The sequence below is a fragment of the Sycon ciliatum genome, chromosome 1, assembly GCF_964019385.1.
Source record: "Sycon ciliatum chromosome 1, ocSycCili1.1, whole genome shotgun sequence".
Taxonomy (NCBI): Eukaryota; Metazoa; Porifera; class Calcarea; order Leucosolenida; family Sycettidae; genus Sycon; species Sycon ciliatum.
In genome coordinates this window covers 86,936,704-86,959,576 of record NC_088643.1, presented here as the reverse complement: position 1 = coordinate 86,959,576, position 22,873 = coordinate 86,936,704, and the positions used below count along the sequence as shown (strand labels likewise).

Genomic DNA, 22,873 nt, shown 5'->3' with positions numbered 1-22,873 from the left:
CAAGTGACGCGTAGTACAATACGGTACTCTCAGTCATTCTGGAGCTGTCTCTGTTTGGTTCCAGGCTCATGCATATCAACAAGTCACTGCCTGCTTGAAAAAGAAGTGAGTGAAGTAGGTTTTTGTTGTTTTTGGTCATTCTCTGTTCGACAAGGCGCTAAGGGCAAGGCCGGGGGAGCTCAAAGGAGTCGAAGGCAAGGATTGTCTATTTTTTTATGCTGCTACGACTTTGTCTGAACCACTGAGCAACGTTCGATTCCGAAGCTATATCTTGTGCCATGGAGGCAGGAGAGAATGACGACTCAGTTGAATGCCTTTCGAACGGTTACCTTCAAAAGCATGTAATACAGCTACAATGTAAAGTCTGCGAGAACTTCATATGCTATAGAGGGATGAGAGCAATCCTTTTGGCTGATATGTCTGTGGAGTTATTTTCTACAGACCTGCCTCCCTATCAGTAAGTTGGTCATGTGGCTTACCACGCTGCTTTTAGTGCTGCCTTGACTTTGATATGCTCGAAAACTTCTTTTGTCTTTCATACTCAGAGCGGTAGAACTTGTGGGAAGGGACTATTCCACTGCGAACTGTGAATGTCGGATTCGGGATGTTGCTTGTGGAGCCTGGTACGTACACGTGTATTCTACGAACACCGTACGCTATGTTTTGAAAATGTCGTGCAAAGTGCAAAGTTTTTGTTGTTGGGTTTTTAAGCGGGATTCACAGAAGCTTTTTTGCGATGGGACGCGATCTGCGACGGACGCGTGCGATACGAACTCGCGAAATACCATTCACAGAAGAAGTCAGTGATGCGACAACGCCTTGCTGATTTGGGTACGTCACCATGATATTCGCGCGGTTTGATACAACTTGTACAAATTTATAGGCAACTCTTGAACCATTGTACAACTTTGCTGTAGAAAAGGTCAAAATCGTACGCCAAATCGCTTGTCGCATCGCATCGCAAAAGTTGAGCCAAGCTCAAATTCTGCGATGGCCCAGTTGCGGCAGTTGCGTGGGGTGCGACATGGCTGCGATTTGGGGTTTTCCCGGTTTTGCGCGTGTCGCATCGCGTGTCGCATCGCAAAAAAGCTTCTGTGAATCCCGGTCGAGTTCAGCCCGGGTTGAAAGTCTGTACGATAGACAAAATAGGTGAGCGTTTACATGAAGACAGTTGACCCGGGTCAAATACTGATATGCCGCCAAAATTCCACTTCTGGAATACTGTATGGTCACGTGAATCCTTTCGCGCGAAATTTGCATGTGCAGTGCTGTTCAAACCTGGCGCGAGATACGCACAGAAGTACGTTTGTACGATTTTCTTGACCCGGGTTGAAATCAACCCGGGGCGAAATTTCAACCCGGGTCAAGCGCAATGCGTCATGTAAACGCGCCATTCATTTTGTGCACATGGCGGGTTGAAATCTGACCCGGGTCGAACTCAACCCGGGTCGAGTTCAGCCCGGGTTGAAAGTCTGTACGATAGACAAAATAGGTGAGCGTTTACATGAAGACAGTTGACCCGGGTCAAATACTGATATGCCGCCAAAAGTCCACTTCTAGAGTCCTGTATGGTCATGTGAATCCGTTCGCACGAAATTTGCATGTGCAGTGCTGTTCAAACCTGGCGCGAGATACGCACAGAAGTACGTTTATACGATTTTCTTGACCCGGGTTGGTTTCAACCCTCCCCCAAGGGGAGGGTTGGAATCAACCCGGGGCGAAATTTCAACCCGGGTCAAGCGCAATGCGTCATGTAAACGCGCCATTCACTTTGTGCACATGGCGGCTGAAATCTGACCCGGGTTGAAACGCCTCATGTAAACACAGCCTTAGGCTGTGTTTTATTCATACATGAGAATTTTCAACCCGGGTCGAGTTCAGCCTGGGGTTGAAAGTCTGTACGATGGAAAAAATAGGTGGGTGTTTAGGCCAGAGAATAGTACAATACCGGTATTGTACTACTCCCTGGTTTAGGCCATGTAAAATACACTGTATTAGGGGCCGTCCATAAATATCGATGTGTTTTTTCAAGACGATATTTGTTCATTTCTCCCCAGACCCCCTCCCTCCCCCCTCAAAACGAACATACACATGTTTATGCAAGGATCGATATTTTTTAATGAAGTTCAATTTCCTCATGAAACGTGACCAGCTGCCACTCTAATTTCACCATACACCTAGGTTTATGTTGACACGGTCGCACAACCTTGCAATACGGTATTTGACGACTCCCTCATGGTGGTCGTGTTCTGGGAATACCCTTCGACCGTTGACAAGGGACGTTTTGTTCCACATGGAAAAACGTATGAAACTATGTGTGAAAGTGCTGGTCTACTTTGCAAGGTTACTTGTGAAACTTTTGAAAGGTTCAGGCGGATATTAGTGCGTTTTTTATAGACCGAAACCTCATCAACAGATCATGCCAAAGCACATCAATAACGTAACTTGCTGGACCAAATGTGTGTTGGAAAGGGTGTTCGCCAAAGGGTGCCAGTAAAGGGAAGTAAGTGGATAGGGGAGGGTTGACTGTGTACATGTATGTATTTCAGTATAATAATTATAGTGCGTAGGAGAAGTAGCGCCTAAAACATTGAAGTCAGTTTAGCTTTATGTGTCAATGGCGCTATGGATAGCAGACAAAGTGCTGCTGGGCATTTCTAAGTGGAAAACGCATGCATCTCTGATACGTTGACACACTGTAGTATTCTCCACGTTGTCATACTGGTCACGTACACTACTCCACGTAGTCATACTGGTCACGTACACTACTCCACGTTGTCATACTGGTCACGTTGTCATACTGGTCACGTACACTGCTCCACGTTGTCATACTGGTCACGTTGTCATACTGGTCACGTTGTCATACTGGTCACGTACACTACTGTAACCGTATATTAGAGGGAGCTCGTTGGAGCAACCAACTCTTTGTTCACTATAATATTAGATAATCGAACATGTGTGTTACTATGCAATCGTCATGTACCGTATATTCTCTATTATAAGCACAGGTCTCCATTACTAGCACAGTCTCTAATACTAGCACACTGTGAGCACCTTTCGGAACATTATAAGCACAGTCTCTATTACTAGCACGGTCTTGGTGGAAATCAATTCTGCATGCATAATATCTAGCATGTATTTCTTCTTGCTCTGTATGGATGTATTGGTTGAAAAAATATAAGCACGGTCTCCATTATAAGCGCGGTCTCCAATATAAGCACGGGGTAGAGGGGTGTTGAAAAAATATAAGCACGGCGCTTATAATAGAGAATATGCGGTATCCTATGCGGTTGGACTGACAGGTTGTTCTGTTCTCCTTTTCTTGCTCTCCCTCGCATGCAGTGGGGAAAGAGTGGGCTACCATGTGACTCTACCATGTCAGTGCTGCCTTTCGTCCAACAACAACGGGCATTTCTGGATGTTCCACTCTGATGCTTCCCTCCCAAGTCCTAGAACAGACCAGAGAGGTAGTGTGAATTTATGATCAGATCTGTTGTTCTGATAATTAACCCTTTCCATGCTAATGATGTCTATAGACGTCATGCGCGCTGTACGCCAAACGACTAATGACGCCTATAGATGTCATGAGATTTGTGCAGTATATCGCAGGGCATAGATCAGTGTACACACTTTCGTAACTCTGTCAAAAAGAGGTCCATCGCGACGATCGATGCATCGTTGGAAAGGTCTTGAGCTCAGCTTCCCAGGAGATATAAAGTTCTTTGTGATACGAGAAAGATCGATGGAGTGGCGGTGGAGTGAACACGGAATTCACGGCACTGAGAGATCGTGATTTTTTTTGTTCATACGTTCGCAGCTTTCTGCTTCATGCCAGGGAATTTTTTTCCCTTTGGCACAGCGCATGCGTAATGGACACCAAATGAAGCATGTGGATCTCAGCTTTGCAGAGCAGTTTGGATCGTGAAAATCGAGTGAACTGGAACAAGAAGCCGAAAAGAATGTGAGATCGAGATGCTGTGTCGTTCCGAGGCATAGTGAGGTAGTTTTGAGAAGACGTGGAGGTTGCACTGCCGTGCTTATCGAGCTGAGAGCTAACAGGATGGATTCGCTTGGTTCTGATCTTTCCAACAAGCCCAGGATGATGAAAATCCATCAAAGTGAACTGAAACGAGAGAAAAATTCGTTCGGACCTCTGCGAGAAAATGACATCAGGAGAGTCAGTGCACTGGAAAGGCAGTTTGCTGGAGGAAAAGGGGCCAGCACGGAAAGGGTTAATAAGAGAGAGACAGACATACAGACAGCCAGAGAAACAGAGACCCACAGACAGAGGGACAAAGAGAGTCACAGGGAGACACACAGACATAGACAGAGAGACACAACCACAGAGGGAGACAGAGACGGAGACAGAAACAGCCCGAGAGAGAGAGAGAGAGAGAGAGAGAGAGAGAGAGAGAGAGAGAGAGAGAGAGAGAGAGAGAGAGAGAGAGAGAGAGAGAGAGAGAGAGAGAGAGAGAGAGAGAGAGAGGGAGAGGGAGGGAGGGAAGGAGAGACACAGAGACAGAGAGTACATTACCATGACTAGAATCATGTAGAATGTAAACTGCATTGGAATTTTTGGTGGGACCAGTTGTAGCAAATCACTTTTATTGACTCGTAAGATGCTATCTTGTACTTGAGAAAGTAAACACTTGTGTATGTAGGTGTGCAGTACTGTATTTTCTGGACTATAAGCTGCACCCAGATTTTTTGTCATGAAATACAGACATATACCCTATTTTTCACCGTTAATTTGACTGTCATTGTGTAAGCCATTAGCCCCTTAGCAACCCGTACGGTTTAGGGTCAAGCTTTAGGTTAATGTTAGAACAGAGGCCGTGCAGCATGTCTGTGTATGATGATCCTACCGGTAGGTCCTACCGGTAGGACCGAGGTCTATGCAAGCTATCGTTTTAAAGTGCGGCTTATACTCCAGAAAGATATGGTACTTCGTATAGACTCTACTAACTAAGAGGGCCGCTAGCTCTCTGCTTGGCTTCTCGTTTTAAGGGTGTCAATGGCATGCTGCCACGTTTGAGGGAATCTCGACACTTGCAAATTGCATCTTGCCCTCAGATGGTCATCAAGCAAGGACTGCGAATCCTCCATTTTCTGCATTGTTTTTGTTTGTGTCATAATCTTTGTACTTGAACGTGTGTTCTTTACTTCAGGTGAAATCCGCTACAACTGGACCAACTTGCCATCCGTTAGCGACGATCCAACAGTCAATCCCCCGTCTCAAGCACAGCCACAAATCCCCGAGTGTTTTAGATAATCTAATCCCCGTGTTTATAGGCGCTCTGTTTTAGTGAACATCATGGTTCCGCTAGCAGTTTGCTCTTGTCTATTTCCAGTCCGTGTGCTTCCTAGCTATGCTATGAGGAGCCTAGCGTCTGCTTGAGCTTGTGCGCGGTGCACTGCTATAATAGTCTGTATTTTGCCATCCCGCCCATGTCTTCGTTCTCTAGGACCGCTTCTTTTCTTACGCATGTTTTCTTCATCGTGCGAGGGTTTCGCTGCTAATGGTCGGCACTCTTAGTTTTTATTCTGAAGTTCACTTCTGCAGTCTGTGCCATATACTGATAATGCGACAACATGACATCTTAGTCTTGTTGGAAACCGGACTCCGGGTGTTCCGGTTGAAATTGCATAAAACTATTCACTCCATCTTGTCATGCAACTAGGTAGGTCCGAATTGATTAATATTATATATTTTTCCGTCTTGATTTTCACCATCATTTTAATTTCTTTTTTTTCATATTCATGAACATGTATGCATGTCTTCGTCTTGAGTGCGTCATGTCTAGTTGTGTTTCGTCGTCGTGTCAATAAACAGTCTTCTAAGTGTAGTAATTGTTATCGTCGTCCCTTTGTATAAGTGTGGAGATGGCACGGGACTGGGTGCAGGTGGAGAAAAGGCAGTTACTACATTTGCTTTGTTAGGCTGTTCTCTTTGGGCATTCTGCCGCGTTCTCGATACAATGCTGCAGTACCATCTCCTGCTGCATGCACGTTGGATTTCCCAACACAAAGAAGAATCCACTGTTTGCACAACATCGCAATTCATGCTTATTAATTTTGTATGCATCGTGACTGTGGAAGTAATATTTATTTTAGTTGGCTGGGTGACTGCTGGGTGAGTGGAGGCTGTTCACTGCTGTGTGACTGATCGCTAGTGCAATGCGGCTGCATAAAATGCACGAGACACTACTGCATGATGAGTAGTCAGGTAGTAGCCTGGACAGGCTGGAGCTACTACTCTTTGCTCTGCCGCACAAGAGACAGTCCCTGTGTTCACAGGTCTGGGGATGGTCGGGCTTCACTCGTTCAAATTATTTATTTGCCTGGGAAATGACCAAGCAAAAACGTCATCGACATGCATACAAGTACATGATGTACTGGTTCTTCGTCAAGAATATTATTGTATTCTGCGCAGTTCATCTTGCTGCCCGACACACATCCAGTATACCAGGCCCAGGGCATTCCCACCATGGGCATGGGCATGGCACTCGTCTACAATATCTACATCACTGGGTGCAAGGGTGCGATGAACGCGGAACAATAGTTTGTTCTGATGGTAATTCAGAGGAGTAAAAATGACCCCAAAAGCAGTAGACATTCCAAAGCCGCGATTTGTACCAGAGGGCTCAGTGTACAATACTCCCAGTAGCTAGAAACGCAGTTATCCTATAGTTGTTCAAGACAACCAAATCTATCGCCGTTGCAATGGTGAAGTAACATAAATAAGCTTGCATTGCTAGGACAGTGGCGGTGCAGAGTGTTTCGTCATGATCAAGACAATAGTGTAAATAGACGAGTGTTCCTCTCTTCAAATAATTATATAATCATATTTCGATTAGAATACAAGCATCTTGAAGAGTCTAGTGTTGTGAAGGAAATAATAGTTTCTTTGGTAATAGAATCTTTTCAACAAAACGGCACGTAGTCCAGTCAGCCAGCGACTGGCAACCTAAAAGAACTGTTGCTGGAATCTCCTCCAGCATGCTAATGGAATACAGGGTAACGCTAGTGTAACAGTCATTCCATTACTGTCATAGTATCATTCCACCTGGCCTTGGTGTAGGTACAAGTGACATTTAACTAACAGTAAGTATTGACAGTGGTGCTCTGGTGTTTAGGGCGGGTAGCCGATGCAGTTTCTTTTGACTCCTCCAATTGCTCCGACGTGGTGCTGAGATGAGCACTGTTCCGCCGGCGTAGAGATGATCGGAAGCTACTCGAAGAGGCAATACTGCTGTCCACACGCTCCGTTCTGCGCTTGGATGAGCTTGCTGATCTTACAAATGGTGCCGGCTTTTGTTCATTCGGCTGCCCTGGTTTGGAGAAAGTTTTCGCCAAAGACGATACTTTAGATCCTTGCCGTACTAGACCAAGTTCAGAGCGAATACTACTTTCTCTTTCCATATACATAGCAACGATTTCTTCAGAGTGGATACCAGACACTGCACGGGTACGGATATCATCATCAAGACTGGGCAGTCCCGACAGTACGTTAGCAGCAGGTCGTCCCACGATATGGCTAGAGGGTGCACCTTCTTCGCTTGGAGACTGGGCTGCACTACTGCTCATCGGCGACCCAGAGGTCTTCGGTGCTGTTTTCGGCGGTACGGCCCCACGTCGCACTGGTGGTGTTTGTGTATTTGGTGAAGTGGCACTGCTGGAGGATGCACCTACTGAAGAGGGCACAGCATAGTCACTGCTAGAGGTTGGTGACTGACTGAATGCGTCCTCCGACGTGGGTGAAATTGCACCAGCTGCCGTCGCTGCAGAAGATTCACCTCTCCGCACACGATGCATCAAGGGACCGGTGGGTCTACGTCGACCATACGGAGAGCCACTGTCCTCATCCACCTCATGAGTGCTATCTAGCGATGTCTCGCCAGACTCGCTCTGATACGCACTGCTGCAGGCAGAGCCTGACCTAGAAACCGGTGCCTGCGGGCGCTGTGCCGATGGCCATAGATGCGGCTTATTCCACTCCAGGCGATCTACAGATTCCGCTGGTGCCATCGGCTTCAGAATAACCCGTGCTGACTGCAAACCATGGTAGCTATTGACTCGCTTGAACTTGACGGCCGAGGCGACATGTTTCTCGCGCATGGAATCACGCCTTGCTCGTATAGCAGACTCATCGGCAGAACTGTCAGACTGTGCAACCATCTGTCCTCTATGCATATTGCGCTGGAGGCTGTTCGACTTGTAGTCTCCGTTGAAATTGTCTGTTGTGCTGCTACCGGGAGGGCTGAAGCTGGGAGATTGGCTTGGCTCAAGGTCTGGAGTGTGGCCAAAGTCCATCTTGTAGCCATGTTCAGTTAGCTCATCCTCAAGGGACGATATCTCTCCTTGAAGAGAAGCAAGGCGAAGGGAAATATCTAGGTCCTCGTGGTGCATGCTTTCCTGCACAGGCAAACAAAGCGGACATTACGTGTAAAGATATAGATTGCATTATCCCTGCCATTGCAGGACATCAACACTGTCACGGTTTCACGCAAGACTGCATGACGGGACATATTGGACGCATTTGATTACTACTACTACACGTTCTGGGACAGAATGACCAGACAGAACGGATTCCGACCGTGTAAAATTGGGTGTAATCAAAAGCCCCCATTGTGTGTCTGATAGGATGGGATGACAGGGCAGTGTACCTACAAGTATAACAAGTCACAGTCACCATCCATACTCCGCACTATACCCGGCTATAACAAACCATACGGTACTGTATTCTGTAAACGTGTGTACAGGCGCACAATTCTCCGTGTCTATATCTCCACACTGTCCATCCATACTACTAGTACTATGACTCGATGAGCTCCACACTACTAGGCTCCACATTATCTTGCATCTTTCCATTTCTGAAGCTGCTCACTTGCGGGCCATTCGCCCCCTAGAAACAGTGCCTAGACTGCAGCCAGGCTCAGTGTAAAACCCCACTGGGAAGGGTCTGCCGTGCACTACCCAATGATCTAGTTCTCAGTGCTACCTGACTACCCCTGCATAGATCAGAACAGTCACTGAGCATTACCTACTTGGACGTGTGTCCTACACAACAATTAACAAACTTAATCGACCATGACCACCTGCAAGTGTACTTTATAAGTGGTCTCTGACAGGTACTGGGTGTTACCCAATGAAACATGCTACCATTGCAACAAATCATAGTACTTGCCGCAAGGCAAGCACCATACACTGAGCAGTCTTCACACTATTTTGGCATTGGCCTGATCAAGTACACCATGAAACATGTTGCAGTCATTTTCCCAGAGAAAGGCCGGTACTAGCTGTCCAATGCTTCAAACTGCATGGCAACTACTGTATCAACAGGTCTTGTTTTATCACCCATTAGCCTGGTTCATCTATCCAAATTATTTAATTTCACATTTTATCGTATAGTAAACTAGTTCACAATCATAGGAGATGACCACGTCCACAGACTCGGTCAAACTATCTTTCTAACTCTCCTCGCTACTCTTCCACAGCATTCCAGCTGTATGGTACACAGGTCCATTCTGCACATGCCGCTGAGGCGTGAAGGCAAAGTAACTGTGTCATCACTACCAGAACCAGGCAGAATGTTGCTTCTTTTGTACCATGCCACTTTTAGCCTTTGTTTCAGTGGAGCCTCGGTTAGATACGTTTGATCACAACGCGTTTCAAACCAACAATGTGCATGCGTGCCATGCCTACATGTGTGTGTGTGTGTCACGGTGTGTGTGTGTGTGTCACGGTGTGTGTGTGTGTGTGTGTGTGTGTGTGTGTGTGTGTGTGTGTGTGTGTGTGTGTGTGTGTGTGTGTGTGTGTGTTCACGTGTAATGCCAATGTCCCTGCAAGAATCCTAACTATTACTATTACTTGGAAGTAGTACAGTCATGTAGATGCGGACATCTGCTCTTGCTAAATGTATGGGGCCAGATTGTTATGTACTTGTACTAGTAGTGTATATTGATCAAGTAGACATAGTCCAAGATTGTTCCTCCATGTAAGCACATAGTGTGGCTACATTCTTCCATTGCATGTACCATCACCACTGCACCAGGGTTAGTTTTTAGTTAAAACTAACTTACTGGTTACGTCACATGTTACAAAACATCATTTTCAAGTGCATGCCTGCACTGTTTAGACAAATTAGAGTTCTGCCACTGTCAGCTCTTGAAATAGTTGAATGTTCCCTTCACCAAATGATTTCCCAACCCCCAAAAACCCCAGCACCTGGAACATACATAGCCATGCTGAGTCTTTGTACTTGCACAGTCATAAAACATTTGCCAAGACTCAAAATGCTGCGAAGTAGCAAGCAATGAACCATAGACTTCATAGTCATAGAGTTCGTCGTTAGACCTGAGCACGGGGTGAAATAGCCTGCCGTGCAGTGCATGCAGTGGATTGCCAACACGGACGGTGTATGTACAATCATGCATGTACGTACCAGGTCACTTCTGAGATCACGGACGATTTTGTGGATGGCTGTTTCGGCTTCTGAGACGCCATCCGGTTGAATTTCCATCACAGACATTCCAGTTCCATCGGAGTCATTTCCATCAGGTAGGACTCCGGCTACGGACTGCTCTGCTGAGCCTCGCCGCACTTGCACAACTCGCGATGAGCGCACCTGCGACTCCCAGAAGGAGCGGGCACCCTTCGCATTCTGCTTGGCCTGCTTGGCTGCTTTGATATCGGTGCCGCGTCGCTCCTTGTCCACAGTTGTGTAGGATCTGAACAAGCTCGTCATGGCTACGTTCCCAGTCTGGAAGGCAGTGGCGGAGAGTGAGCGATGTTTTCCGAGAGAGGGTCCGAGTTGCTCGATGCTGTCTTTCTCATCATCCCAAAGTAAGTTGCTGCTGAGACTGCAATTAGACTTGCACGCAACCGTCGCTTCAATGCCGCGGCAGAGAAAAAATAAATTTTGCTAGTGACTACTACGCTGGTCACATCGACGTCGGCGATCATACGCCCAACCTGCTTGGCTTTCGCCTGTGCTATCCTCGTATCCCGAGAATTAGTAAGTCCCGTGGGTTCTCCACTGTCATGTCCAGGCAGTTACTTCACCGTGTCTGAGAGTCCCACAGCACTGTCACTCGTGTCATGCAGCGTTGAGCTAAAGCTGAAGATAGCTGCTGGCTATATTCGGCTTGATGTTACGGTCGCCGTGTCGTGCAACCTCACAACTCGGCGATCGGGTACGTAGATCTACCGTCCTTGAATGCATGCGGTCCTCGTTTGATCATGCAGCGGAACGCGAAGGCCAACGCAGTTCACGGGTTGTCCCAGCCTTTTTGCGTGGATTCACCACATGACACCACTGAGTTCTGGACTCTGGTACTCACACACGAACTCGCCAAGCACATCTTCATTCTTCGTGTGACCATTTCGACGCGCCGCTGCACGTACATGCGCGGGTATCGAGTAGGTTATGTCACTCAACACAACACTCCTGACTGTTTACTTATATAACAGTAGTTGGTGTTTGTTATCATGGTTATGGCCCGTAGAGTCTACGCGGTACTAGTAGAAGCCTGGCTGTAGCACTAGCAGCCACTTTCTCTCAAGAATGTCAAGCATTTCGAGCCAGATGAAGACTGTGTCAAAACGGGGACAGCGAAAGGTCTTGTCTGTAGAGTCTTGACAGCTGGATTCTCCCACACGGTAAGCCACGGGTATCAGTAGTAATACATGTACTAGTAATAGTTGAAATAAGCTGCTTTTAGCGGTCATATCATCAGTGTTCGCATTGACTACACTTCGTAGACTGAGTCTGTGAATGTGATACGTATCTAATATTGACTGAGTACGAGGTCAATATAGGAAATAAAAGCCGAGTAAAAGACCGAGGCGAAGCCGAGGTCTTTTACGAGGTTTTTATTTCCTATACTGACCAAGTACGAAGTCAATATTAGATTTATCACGACAAACAGTCCGTATTTCAAATTCCAAAACGATAACCTCTTGAATCCCGGTTTTATGATTGCACAACCGTTGCACCACCACCTACTCATGCAGTGACAATGCTGCACTAGGCACCGGTCCGTTCAACTGCGCGACCCCTAAGCAGTCAAATATAAGCAGTCAATATAGCCCTAAGGAATGAAATATGCAGGAATATTTGACTGCTTAGGTATGGCAAAAATCTATGTGAGTCAATACTAAGGGAGTGATAAAGTCATGTACTGTCGTGGACATGGAAATCCGGTCGCACGTCTAGCGGCCCCAGGGCGCTGGCCATGCAGCCATGGCACGCGCTGCTAGCTGCTGCATCGTATCAACATGTGCGCTGCATGCAACGACTTCCGTTTCATGCACCCTGGGATGCGCCGAGCACGGTGAGCCAACCGCTGCCACTGCAATTCACGCGCTGAGGGCGCCGGCCCCGGTCAATCGACTGGATTTCCATGTCCGCGACAGTACGCGTCGTTTACAATTATTATCATGGTTTATGTTTGACCCAGCAACTACTACTACTACGTAGTACTAGCAGTAGCACTACAACACATAATAAATTTTAATTGTAAGTCTTGTAATGATACTGATACAGTGATAGTCCCCACCGTAGATCTACTACTAGTAGTCTCCAGATCGCGCAGAGCTACTAGTACAGCAAAACCTGTGATAGCCCCTTGGAGCCAGATAATGCGGTCTTTAGTGGCAGGGGTGGTCCTTAGTTAGAGGCCCCACAACCATAATAATAATTATGAATGTGAGACCATCCGTGCCTGGCGAAGTGGTCGGTAGTACCAGGCTGGTCGCTAGTCACGGTGGTCTTTACTCTTTAGTTACAGGTTTTGACTGTACTTGACTTGGAGAGGACCGTGATGTGGCACAAGCAGGGAGTCGGTATTTTACGACTTCCTGGGCACAAGTAACTACTTACAGTACAGTCAAGTTTGCGTATAACGACACTCGCGGGGTATACCCAAAGTCTCATTATATGTGTTACAGTCAGATGGGACTTTGCTCTGGGCATGGAAATTATGTCGTTATTCGTGAATTGTCGTTATATCCGCAGTCGTTATCAGCGAAGTTGACTGTAGGACTTCTAGCTTTTGGCCATAAAAATGGGTCAAACTTTGAGTTTTTTAAAGAATTTGTTTGGCAATCCCCTATGGAATGCTTTTCCAATTACTGTATTTTACCGGTTAAAGGTCGACCCCCGTATCCGGAAGTCTCAATTCTGGTTTTTAAGTTTTCACCCAACGAAGCACTACTAACCACTCCCTGCTACTTACACATCAACAGATCATGTAAACATTTCTTATTGGAGGGTATAACATCCCAATCCTTGAAAAAAGGCTAATAAACTGGCAAAATTTTGTACACATGGTGCACTCGTGCATGCAGTGCAGGTAATATTTTGTAAGATACTGATAGTTCCCGGTTATACGTCGAATCCCGGTTGTAAGTCGACCCCCCCACCCTTTCTCCTTCTATTTTTAGTCGTAAAAGGTCGACTTACAACCGGAAAAATACGGTACGTTTCTAAAGTCTGTTTCTCAAAAAAGCAAGCCGTAACAAGAATAGGATTTCGGCCAGGTTTTGCTCCGAAAGCACTGAATTGGGAGAATACAGGCCGAATCACTCCACTTGCAACAGTGCATTGTGCGGTTCGAACCCCAGTTGAGGTACCTTTTTCGGATCCCTTTTCACGTTTCAAAGTTCACACCACTGCACCATGTACGATAAAATCGCCAACAACAGAATACAACTATGTTACTTGTGGTACCGGTGCCCCGCCGGTAGATTCTATGCAGTATGCTACAAGATTGTGTGGATGGTACCACCAGAAGTGGAGAATATTATTTCTCACTGCCAGATGAGCAGTATCGTTGCTACAGTCAACTTCGCTAATAACGACTGCGGACATAACAATGATTTGCGAATAACGACAGAATTTCCGTGCCCAGAGCGAAGTCCCATCCACCTGTAATACATATAATGAGACTTCGGGTATAACGACACTTCGCGAATAAGGACACTTTTCTGATGCCCGGCCGAGTGTCGTTATAAGCGAAGTTGACTATACATGAAAAATGGTGTAGATTGACCAGTCTTAGTCTTACACAGCGTTTGGCTTCACCAGATCAACAAGCACATAAACTGAACAGGCACAAAGTAAGTTAGTGAAGAAGGCAACATCACACCAGGCTTTGTGATGCTACTGCTGGCATGTGCATGTGTGTGTGTGTGTGTGTGTGTGTGTGTGTGTGTGTGTGTGTGTGGTGTGTTTGAAATGTGTGCATGTGTGTGTGTGTGTGTGTAAAAAAATGAAAAAAATGAAAAATAGGGATCCACTGACCAGAACAAGCCACTTCAACCAGTACAGCCGTGTGGTGGATACCAGGCTAAAAATTACATGTAGTGCGGTCAATTCATCAGCCTTGCAAGCTGTTGAATGGTGTAATCCCAGCATAAGTTGCTATGTCTAACATCGCTGTTCATTATCATCGCTCCAGCGATGGGCATGTCTGAGGTCTGAGGTCTGAGGTCTGAGGTCTGAGGTCTGAGGTGTGTGTGTGTGTGTGCCTGTGTCTGTGTGCGTGTGTGTGTGTGTGTGTGTTTGTGTGTGTGTGTGTGTGTGTGTGTGTGTGTGTGTGTGTGTGTGTGTGTGTGTGTGTGTGTGTGTGTGTGTGTGTGTGTGGTGTGTGTTTGAAATGTGTGCATGTGTGTGTGTGTGTGTGTGTGTAAAAAAAATGAAATAGGGATTCACTGACCAGAACAAGCCACTTCAACCAGTACAGCCGTGTGGTGGATACCAGGCTAAAAATTACATGTAGTGCGGTCAATTCATCAGCCTTGCAAGCTGTTGAATGGTGTAATCCCAGCATAAGTTGCTATGTCTAACATCGCTGTTCATTATCATCGCTCCAGCGATGGGCATGTCTGAGGTCTGAGGTCTGAGGTGTGTGTGTGTGTGTGTGTGCCTGTGTCTGTGTGCGTGTGTGTGTGTGTGTGCATGTGTGTGTGTGTGTGTGTGTGTGTGTGTGTGTGTGTGTGTGTGTGTGTGTGTGTGTGTGTGTGTGTGCGCAGCTGAGTTTGGTCTTACAGTTAGCGCTACCAAGACAGTTCTTCGTCGCGGGCAGGGATGTTTCGCCTGGGGTCTGCGCTCCAATCGAGCTAGCACACCCAACTCTTGGAGATGTGGGGTGACACTGATACCGTCTGCACGAAGGCTGCACAGCGTCGGCTAGAGTGGTTGGGCCATGTGCCTGGATGGACAGTAGCCGGATGCCGAGACAGATCCTGTTTGGCTCACTTCCCACACGTCGCCCAGCACATGGCCCTCGCAAGCGCTGGAAGGATTGCGTTGTGTCCGATCTAAGAGTCCGTGGCCTCACCAAGGACTGGTATCCTACCGCCTGTAAGTCCCGCGCTGACTGGCGGGCTATGTATGCCGAGCCTGTGGAGAATGCGCCTAAGCCTGGCCCAGTGGCATGTACGGATTGCAATCGGTCATTCTCGCGCCCTGCAGATCGCCGTGCTCGCCACAAATGTGTGGTTTCGCGGGCCAAGCCGATTGCTGAGCAGCGAGGGGCTTGTCACTGTGGAGATTGTGGGCTTTGGTTTCGCAGCAAGGGTGGTCTAGCTGTTCACCGCTGTTCCGCTCCTCAACCTCCCGATCCCTGTCAAGTCTATGTACAGGATGCCTGCTGTGCTGCGCACTGTGCTGTGTGTGCCAGCTGCTTTCGGACTGTGTAAGGCTGCGGTCGTCACCGGTGTTCGAGGACTGGTCCCCGCCTGACTGCCCAGCAGCGTAATTCGTTCTCTCATGTATGCGTGTGTTCTCGCTGGTTCCGTTTGCTCCACCATCTCCGGCGTCATCAGGCCGCGTGCTCCATCTTCCTCTCTGATGCCCCTCCGGGGCCCACGTGACCCCTGTGGCAGTGGCTCTACAGGACAGGACAGGTGTGTGTGTGTGTGCATGTGTGTGCGCGTGTCGTGTGTGTGTATGTGCATGTGTGTGTGTGTGTGTGTGCATGTGTGTGTGTGTGTGTGTGTGTGTTATCGCTGCTCACGGACCTGTAGTCGTCCGACCGTTCAGGACCGTCAGGGTTTCACATGCGTTTGCGCCTGCTCCCGCCGATTTCGCTTACCGCATCACCTGGATCGTCACAGGGCTGTGTGCTCCTCCTCTCTCTCAGCTGCCCCTCCGGGCCCACGTAACCTTCATGGCAGTGGCTCAACAGGACAGGTGTGTGTGTGTTGATGTGTATGTTTGTTGGTTTGTGCATGTGCACATTTAACGAGAGAGCTTGGAAGCTCAGGGCCCTGCGCTATGCTTTTTTGCCTTGATGACCTAGACAAAAAAAAGCATAGGGATGTTTTCTTTAAAAAAATCCTTTTTTTTAAACCTGGGATTCGAACCCGCACTATCGCGCGCCCTGCATGCAGCCCCCGATACACTTCGCATACATACTAATTCTTCCAAGTTGTTTCACATCGTGATCTTGCATTTGAAAGCCCTATTTGAATATGCATTGTGGCCAGCCATCTTTGATGGCACGGTACGGTAGGGAATAGGTACGGGACAGGTACGATCGAGGGTAATACGACACCGTCTAGCTGCCCGCAATATTCAAATAGGGCTTTCAAACGCAAGATTAACGTGAAGCAACTTGGAAGAATGGGTATGAATGCGAAGTGTATGGGGGAATGCATGTAGGGCGATAGTGCGGGTTCGAATCCCAGGATATGCCTGAAAAAAAGGAGAATTGAAAAATTTATAACATCCTATGCTTTTTTGCCGTCAGATACGGATGGCGCCAGGCGTGACACAAACAAACAAACAAACAAACAAACACACAAACAAACAAATACCAAATTAAAGCTGTGTGGACCCTGGCTAGCGCCAGACGTTACTGAAGTAACGTCTTCTGCATAGCTACGGGAATTAATTTTAATTAACCAAGCACACATGGTTTTTTTGTGTGTGTTGGTTTGTGCATGTGCACAAACCAACAAACATACACATCAACACACACAAAAAAAAACATGTGTGCTTGGTTGCCCATGCCCCTACATGCCCCTACATGCCACTCAAACTCCCTATAAACAGTTACCACTCCATTGTACATTGCCCAGTGCCACTTTCACTGTGTCAGTTGTAACCACTATGTTCTACCACACCAACTCCTTTAGTGTCACCATTGCAGCACACTGCATTCCGTGCCTGCACATGCATGCACACCTTGATTTTGACCTTGATGAGTACTGCTTATTGTAGGCGTTGTGGACCCCCTGAGGGGTAGTGGCCGCTGGGACTTGAGAGCAGTACTAATAGCGAAACCGGGCTAGCACTTGATGTGCCAGTTCAAATCCTGAGGTGGTGGCAAGGGCAAAGCAAGCATAGAAACGGAAGGGCCAGCATTCATTGACAGGTGGTCATGGGGCTGGGGCTGGGGATGGGCAGCACTGGGGGGGCGGGGGGGGGGGGGGGCTGGGGATGGGCAGCACGGGGCGGGGGTGATGCCTATTGTTGTTGTATACACCTGTACCTTTATTTATAGTGGAAGTCAAAACAGGCATACGCCTAATAACGATGGACCCACTGCACTGTGGACCACTCTTGCCGCAGTTGGACTATAATTATTACATATTAAGAAGAGAAAAGCAGTACCTGTACTGCCTGCTGGCAGGCATGTCAGTAGGTCCCACAGCAAGCTGGTACATGCACCTCAGGCTCAGACAGGGACACCCACATGCATGCATGCACATCACGGCGCACACCTAAAAATTCAAGCCCACTGTACTGGTACACTGCTACGAGTATTTCCTGCAGTGGAGCCTGAAAAGTACAATACATAATGTATGTGTTATGGAGTCACTATGACTACAGTGGAGTCGCTCGCCCAGGGAAGTTGCTTCCAAGGACCTGGGACATCATAGTTCTTATTCTCAGCAGCCTGGCTGTGTTCTAATAATGTTAGCATGTTCTTAGAAACAATTCGCACTGGATCATATGTACGCATTACAACATACTTCAAGTAAATGTTTCTGGATATAGTAATACTGCACCATAATGCATTACAATCAACTTCTCTCCCACACTTCCTCCAGAAGTTCTCTCTCTCTCTCACCGTCTGTGTCTGTCTGTCTCTGTCTCTCTCCCTCTCCCTGTTTGTGTGTGGGTGTGTGTGTATGTGTGTGTGTGTGTGTGTGTGTGTGTGTGTGTGTGTGTGTGTGTGTGTGCACGTTTCGCAGGAGAGGTTCAAACCGTGCTGCCGGAGTGAAACCCTGTGCCTAAAACCAGTCGCCAGGCATTAACATCTCAGCTGCAGCTTATAGCCTTGTGTGCCGATGTGTGATTTTTAAACTTGGGTAGTTTTCTATGTACACTTGACAGCATAGCTAGATACTATGGGGTCTCAGCATGACAACACAACGTACTTCAAGTACATTCATTCTTGACACCATGCTGTATGGTAACAATCCATGCCAAGACCTGCCCATGGGTGGAGAATGTGGAGGACTGACAAAAGATCTAACACAAACAGGCTGACACCAAAACACAGGCAGGAGCATGAACATGATGAAGGCAGTTCAGTCATGATTCCGAGTTTGCAACATCACGCGTAAGTTACACTACACTAATCGTGTTTGTGATAGGTGATAATCTTGGCAGGTTGTTATCTGTTACTTCTAGCCAACGACACACGTTACGTATAGGATAGTTAAGCACGTCAACACACGTTACGTATAGGATAGTTAAGCACGTCACTGCGGACAGGGAATGGCTGCATAGTTTAGCATTGACAAAAACACACCTGCAGCTGTCAAATATATCGAGAACAAGGAAGTCACTGTAAGGAATGAAGAGAATATCAGGTTCATGGGACGGTGTTGTCTGTGCACCCTTGCTATCAATTGTCAAAGCAAGTCTCGTCCGAATATGGACAATTTATTTGCCACTCCTTACAAGTAAGTTCATTGCTATTCTTTCGTTGCACAAAATCCACATGACGGCCTTCACAGAGCAGTCCCAACCAAAAATGGTGCCATGTATGGACAGTCAAGGCAACTGCTTGATTAACCCTTTGAGAGCCGACCCATACTTGAATGTGTAGAATTCTACACACTCGACTGTGAGACTTCAACTGGCCGTAACTCGGTCAAAACTAGCTCAAATTCAACGATCCAAATATCTACCTTGAAGAGAAAACTCTCAGTGTGCCGTAGAACCCATCCGCGACGCGCTGCGATCAACGGTTCTTGAGATAAATCACTCGTAAGTTCAGCCGCGATCGCGGCACTTGAAAAGCGTGGGAGTGCAACTTGAAAGTTGAGAATTTTGAGACTTTTCCTCGCGCTGAGTTACTCAAATTTGCGTGGGTTTCACTGGTAGTATTTCCAAGGGTACACAGCGAAAAAATGGAAACTCTGCGATCAAGAAAAATGAAAATGCTGGAGCAGGACGAAAGTGCACGCATTTCAAGCAGTTTTCGCTAGTTCGCTGCTCTCCGGCGCTGGAGATATGGCGTCCTGGTCATCATGCGTGACCTCAGTCTCTTCCTCTCGCGGAGACCTTTCCAGGAAGCCCAAGATTGTGAAGATTGAGTGAGTAGAACTGAAGTTACGTCCCAAAGAACATGAAAATATGCAGAATTTTGAAATTTTCAATCGGCTCTCAAAGGGTTAAGAAACCGACCGTTTTTGTTTCGCTCTGTAAAGAGCACTTAGGGGGTCTGCTGTCTTAAATCCTACTCTTTTTTTCTATTTTCTTTTTTTTCTTTTTAATCTTTTCCTTACATTTGTGTGCCTGTTTGTCTTTAGTCGATCTCATGTAATAAGGCAACACTGCCTGTTTGTTATTCGACGTTAAATAAACCAATCCAATCCAATCCAATCCAGGGTTCCCTGTAACAAGACGGCAACGTCTGTAGGGCCTTCCCTATCAAAATAATAAATTCTACTACTACTACTACCTGATGAATACAACAGCTAGCTCCAGGACTACTAGTAGTAGTACTACTACTAGAAACACTGGATCGTGCAAGAAAACAAACGGCTCACCTTTATATTTGTGAGATTGGATTTCCCTGTGCCACAGCTGCTACTACAATGCATGCTGGCAACTGAAATCCGACCCCTTAGCGATGCGTTCACATTCTAGCGGTCTCAATTTCGTAGTTTTACTATCCCGTGTGTTGGGTCTTTGCGATGTGAGCGCACCGCTCAGGGATCGGATTTCAGTTGCCAGCACTGTCCTTCTAAGTAGTTGATCAGCTGGCAGCTTTCCGATGGCATGAATCCAAACAAGTCACAGAAATAACTTCAAAATAAGATTTCAAGAAGTATGTGCAACGATCTCATTCACTGATAGACACAGAAGGAACGGCTTGGATCAAGACATATCACCTAGCTGCATAGGAGCCATCTGTAACGACTCGACTCAATCTGCTGGTACTTTTGCTTCATGTACAGTCCATTTCAAAACTATAGACGCGTACCTAGGCAAAAACCGTTATGCCAGCATCTATACCACATAAAATCTGTGATCACTTTGTGCATAATTTTTTCCAAATTGGGCGTCTGTTATCCAATCCTTTAGAAACTATATGAGAGAAATCTGTGATCACTTTGTGCATAATTTTTTCCAAATTGGGCGTCTGTTATCCAATCCTTTAGAAACTATATGAGAGTAATTGTGGAGCGATCCTGAGCAATATTCCGAAAACTATTCTCAAAAAGTTCCAGCCAAATTTGAAATATTTCAAAAACCCTACGCGTCTATAGTTTTGAAATGCACTGTAGTTAAGTGGCTGCAGTGGCGCCTCAATACTTATTTTTTATCTTGAGAAGTGAATGATGTAAAGGATTAAAGGGAGAGGCCGTTTTCTGGTTATTATTCACTGCTCACAGCAGACCCTATGTCTAATTTCGAACTCTGGATAGGGGATGCCTAATTGGCTGGACTTTATACAGGGAGTGTTGTCCACATAAAGACTCTTTATAGTTGATTTCAAAGTTTGGACTCCATACAGTTGATTTTGGACCAATGGACTCTATATAGGGGTTAAGCCAATTGGCTGGACTCTATACAGGGAGTGATGTCCATCTAAACGTTGAGCTCACAGTTGATTCCAAGCTTGGACTCTGTACAGTGGATTTTGGACCAATGGACTCTATATAGGGGTTGGACATCATATAGGGGCTGGACGCTCTACTGAGTCTAACATATATTTTATAAAACATTTCCATTAGTAGGCATTACATGATATAATCCAAAACTGGTAAACCAGTATTAGATAAACCTTGTTGTAGTTCACGCAATTGTTAGATTGACAGCATGAAACAAGGAGGAGGACACTGTGTTCGAAAACAGTGACCTTACTACAACCTTCCGCCCATATGGTTCAAATGGTCCGCAGGGACCGGGGCTCTGCCAACCGCGGAAGGTTGTAGTAAGGTCACTGTTTTCGAACGCAGTGTCCTCCTCCTTGTTTCTTGCTGTCAATCTAACAATTAGGCATAACATGTACCAGATTGCAACAGTGACGCAGCAACAGTTTAGCTCATAAGCAGCACAGTGTTGCCAGGGCTGACAGCAATGTGATTAATGTTGGGCTGTCTGGGATAGATTTATCATAGGGATAAAAATTGCTAGCCATGTGATAATATAATTCGAGGGATGGCCAGGCTGTGCATTCATGGCGTAACGTGCAGACTACTCGTCGTCATTCCTCCGCGTGGATTCTTCCTCTTCTTCCTCTGGGGACTGTCATCAGATGATGGCACTGTCTTTTTCGGCTTCTTTTTAGCTGCAGCCAAAAAAAACAGCGACAACAGTACAGGTCATTGAACTTGAAGAGTGCAAACCATCATCCAATGGAAACGGAGACACAAGCAAGCCTGAACTGAGAACATTTCAGCGCAATGTGGTTCATTGTGCCACTTATAAACCCGAACCGCACACCATTTGCATAATCAACCACTCGCTGATACATCTACCAGGTTGTTGCTACCATGAGTCAAGCCCCGAGCTTGCCAAGCACTGAAGCAGACCACCTCCGTCCTCAAGACGAATGCTCTTTCAGAGCGTGACTTCGCGCAGCTTGACCGCCTGCTGCGTCAGAACCCTGCAGCCGATACCCTGGCTCTTGACTTGTCACTGAGTCTTGACGGGATGATTGCGTTTGCTAACAATCGCACAGCAGAGTGGCTGACTGCCAAATCAGAAGAGCAGAGGTCTGAAATCATTGCCAGTGCCCGGAAAGCTGCACCTGTCATGTGACTGCTGTACAAGGAGCGGCAGCAGGAGATCCTTGCGCATCGGATTGCATCGATAAAAAAAGGAGGCGGAGATCACGAGGAAGCTGCAAGTGCAACATGAGAGAAAGGAGCGCCTGTCGAAGGAAGTTGAGCAACATGGCCTGTGGACAACTGTGGAGGAAGTAGGCGCACGACTTGCACTTCTCCCCACCATCACCAAGAAGAAAGCAGCGCTGAAAGCTCAGTTTCAGTTCCGGAAGTTCGTGCTGCAGCAGTCCGCACCTGCCCGCTATTTTGCCATGAGCAGGAACCGGACTTGACTGTGGATGAGTTGACAGCCAATTATTATTTGGCATGTCATCCTGCCGATGCGTCTGTTCTCGCTGTGACTCCAAGATCCCCTGAAGCAACTGAGGATGCAGAAGAGGAAGAAGAAGTTGCTGATTGTGCTTTTGAGCTGCCTGCAGAAGAGGCTGCCGATTGTGCTGTCGAGCCTGCTGCCAAGCGTCCACTGTTGTGAGACGGTGTGTGTTTGATGCTTTCCTTGCCCCCCCCCCCTCCCCCCCCCCCCCCCCACACACACTTCCCTGTATCAGTGTGTGCATCTCGCACGTGTAGTGTGTGTTTGTAGTGTATGCCTTCTTGTGTGTGTGTGTGT

General features: G+C 47.0%; 2 protein-coding genes and 1 long non-coding RNA gene across 3 annotated transcripts; 2 read left to right on the top strand and 1 right to left on the bottom strand.

The window, feature by feature from the left end:
• Window positions 1-46: 46 nt before the first annotated feature.
• LOC135806135 (protein FAM72A-like) lies at window positions 47-5,307 on the top strand. Its single transcript, XM_065320287.1, has 4 exons — window positions 47-457; window positions 546-623; window positions 3,343-3,467; window positions 5,169-5,307. Exons 1-4 carry the CDS (start codon window positions 279-281, stop codon window positions 5,270-5,272), a joined length of 486 nt encoding a protein of 161 aa, XP_065176359.1. The 5' UTR covers window positions 47-278; the 3' UTR covers window positions 5,273-5,307.
• A 1,225-nt stretch (window positions 5,308-6,532) lies between these two features.
• Window positions 6,533-10,950, bottom strand: LOC135806133 (uncharacterized). Its single transcript, XM_065320286.1, has 2 exons — window positions 10,445-10,950; window positions 6,533-8,415 (listed from the first exon to the last, which is right to left on the bottom strand). Exons 1-2 carry the CDS (start codon window positions 10,745-10,747, stop codon window positions 7,099-7,101), a joined length of 1,620 nt encoding a protein of 539 aa, XP_065176358.1. The 5' UTR covers window positions 10,748-10,950; the 3' UTR covers window positions 6,533-7,098.
• Window positions 10,951-11,207: 257 nt separating this feature from the next.
• Window positions 11,208-18,671, top strand: LOC135806134 (uncharacterized). Its single transcript, XR_010551208.1, has 3 exons — window positions 11,208-11,661; window positions 15,037-16,198; window positions 18,208-18,671. It is a non-coding gene; the product is annotated as an uncharacterized LOC135806134 (long non-coding RNA).
• The last annotated feature ends 4,202 nt before the right edge of the window (window positions 18,672-22,873 follow it).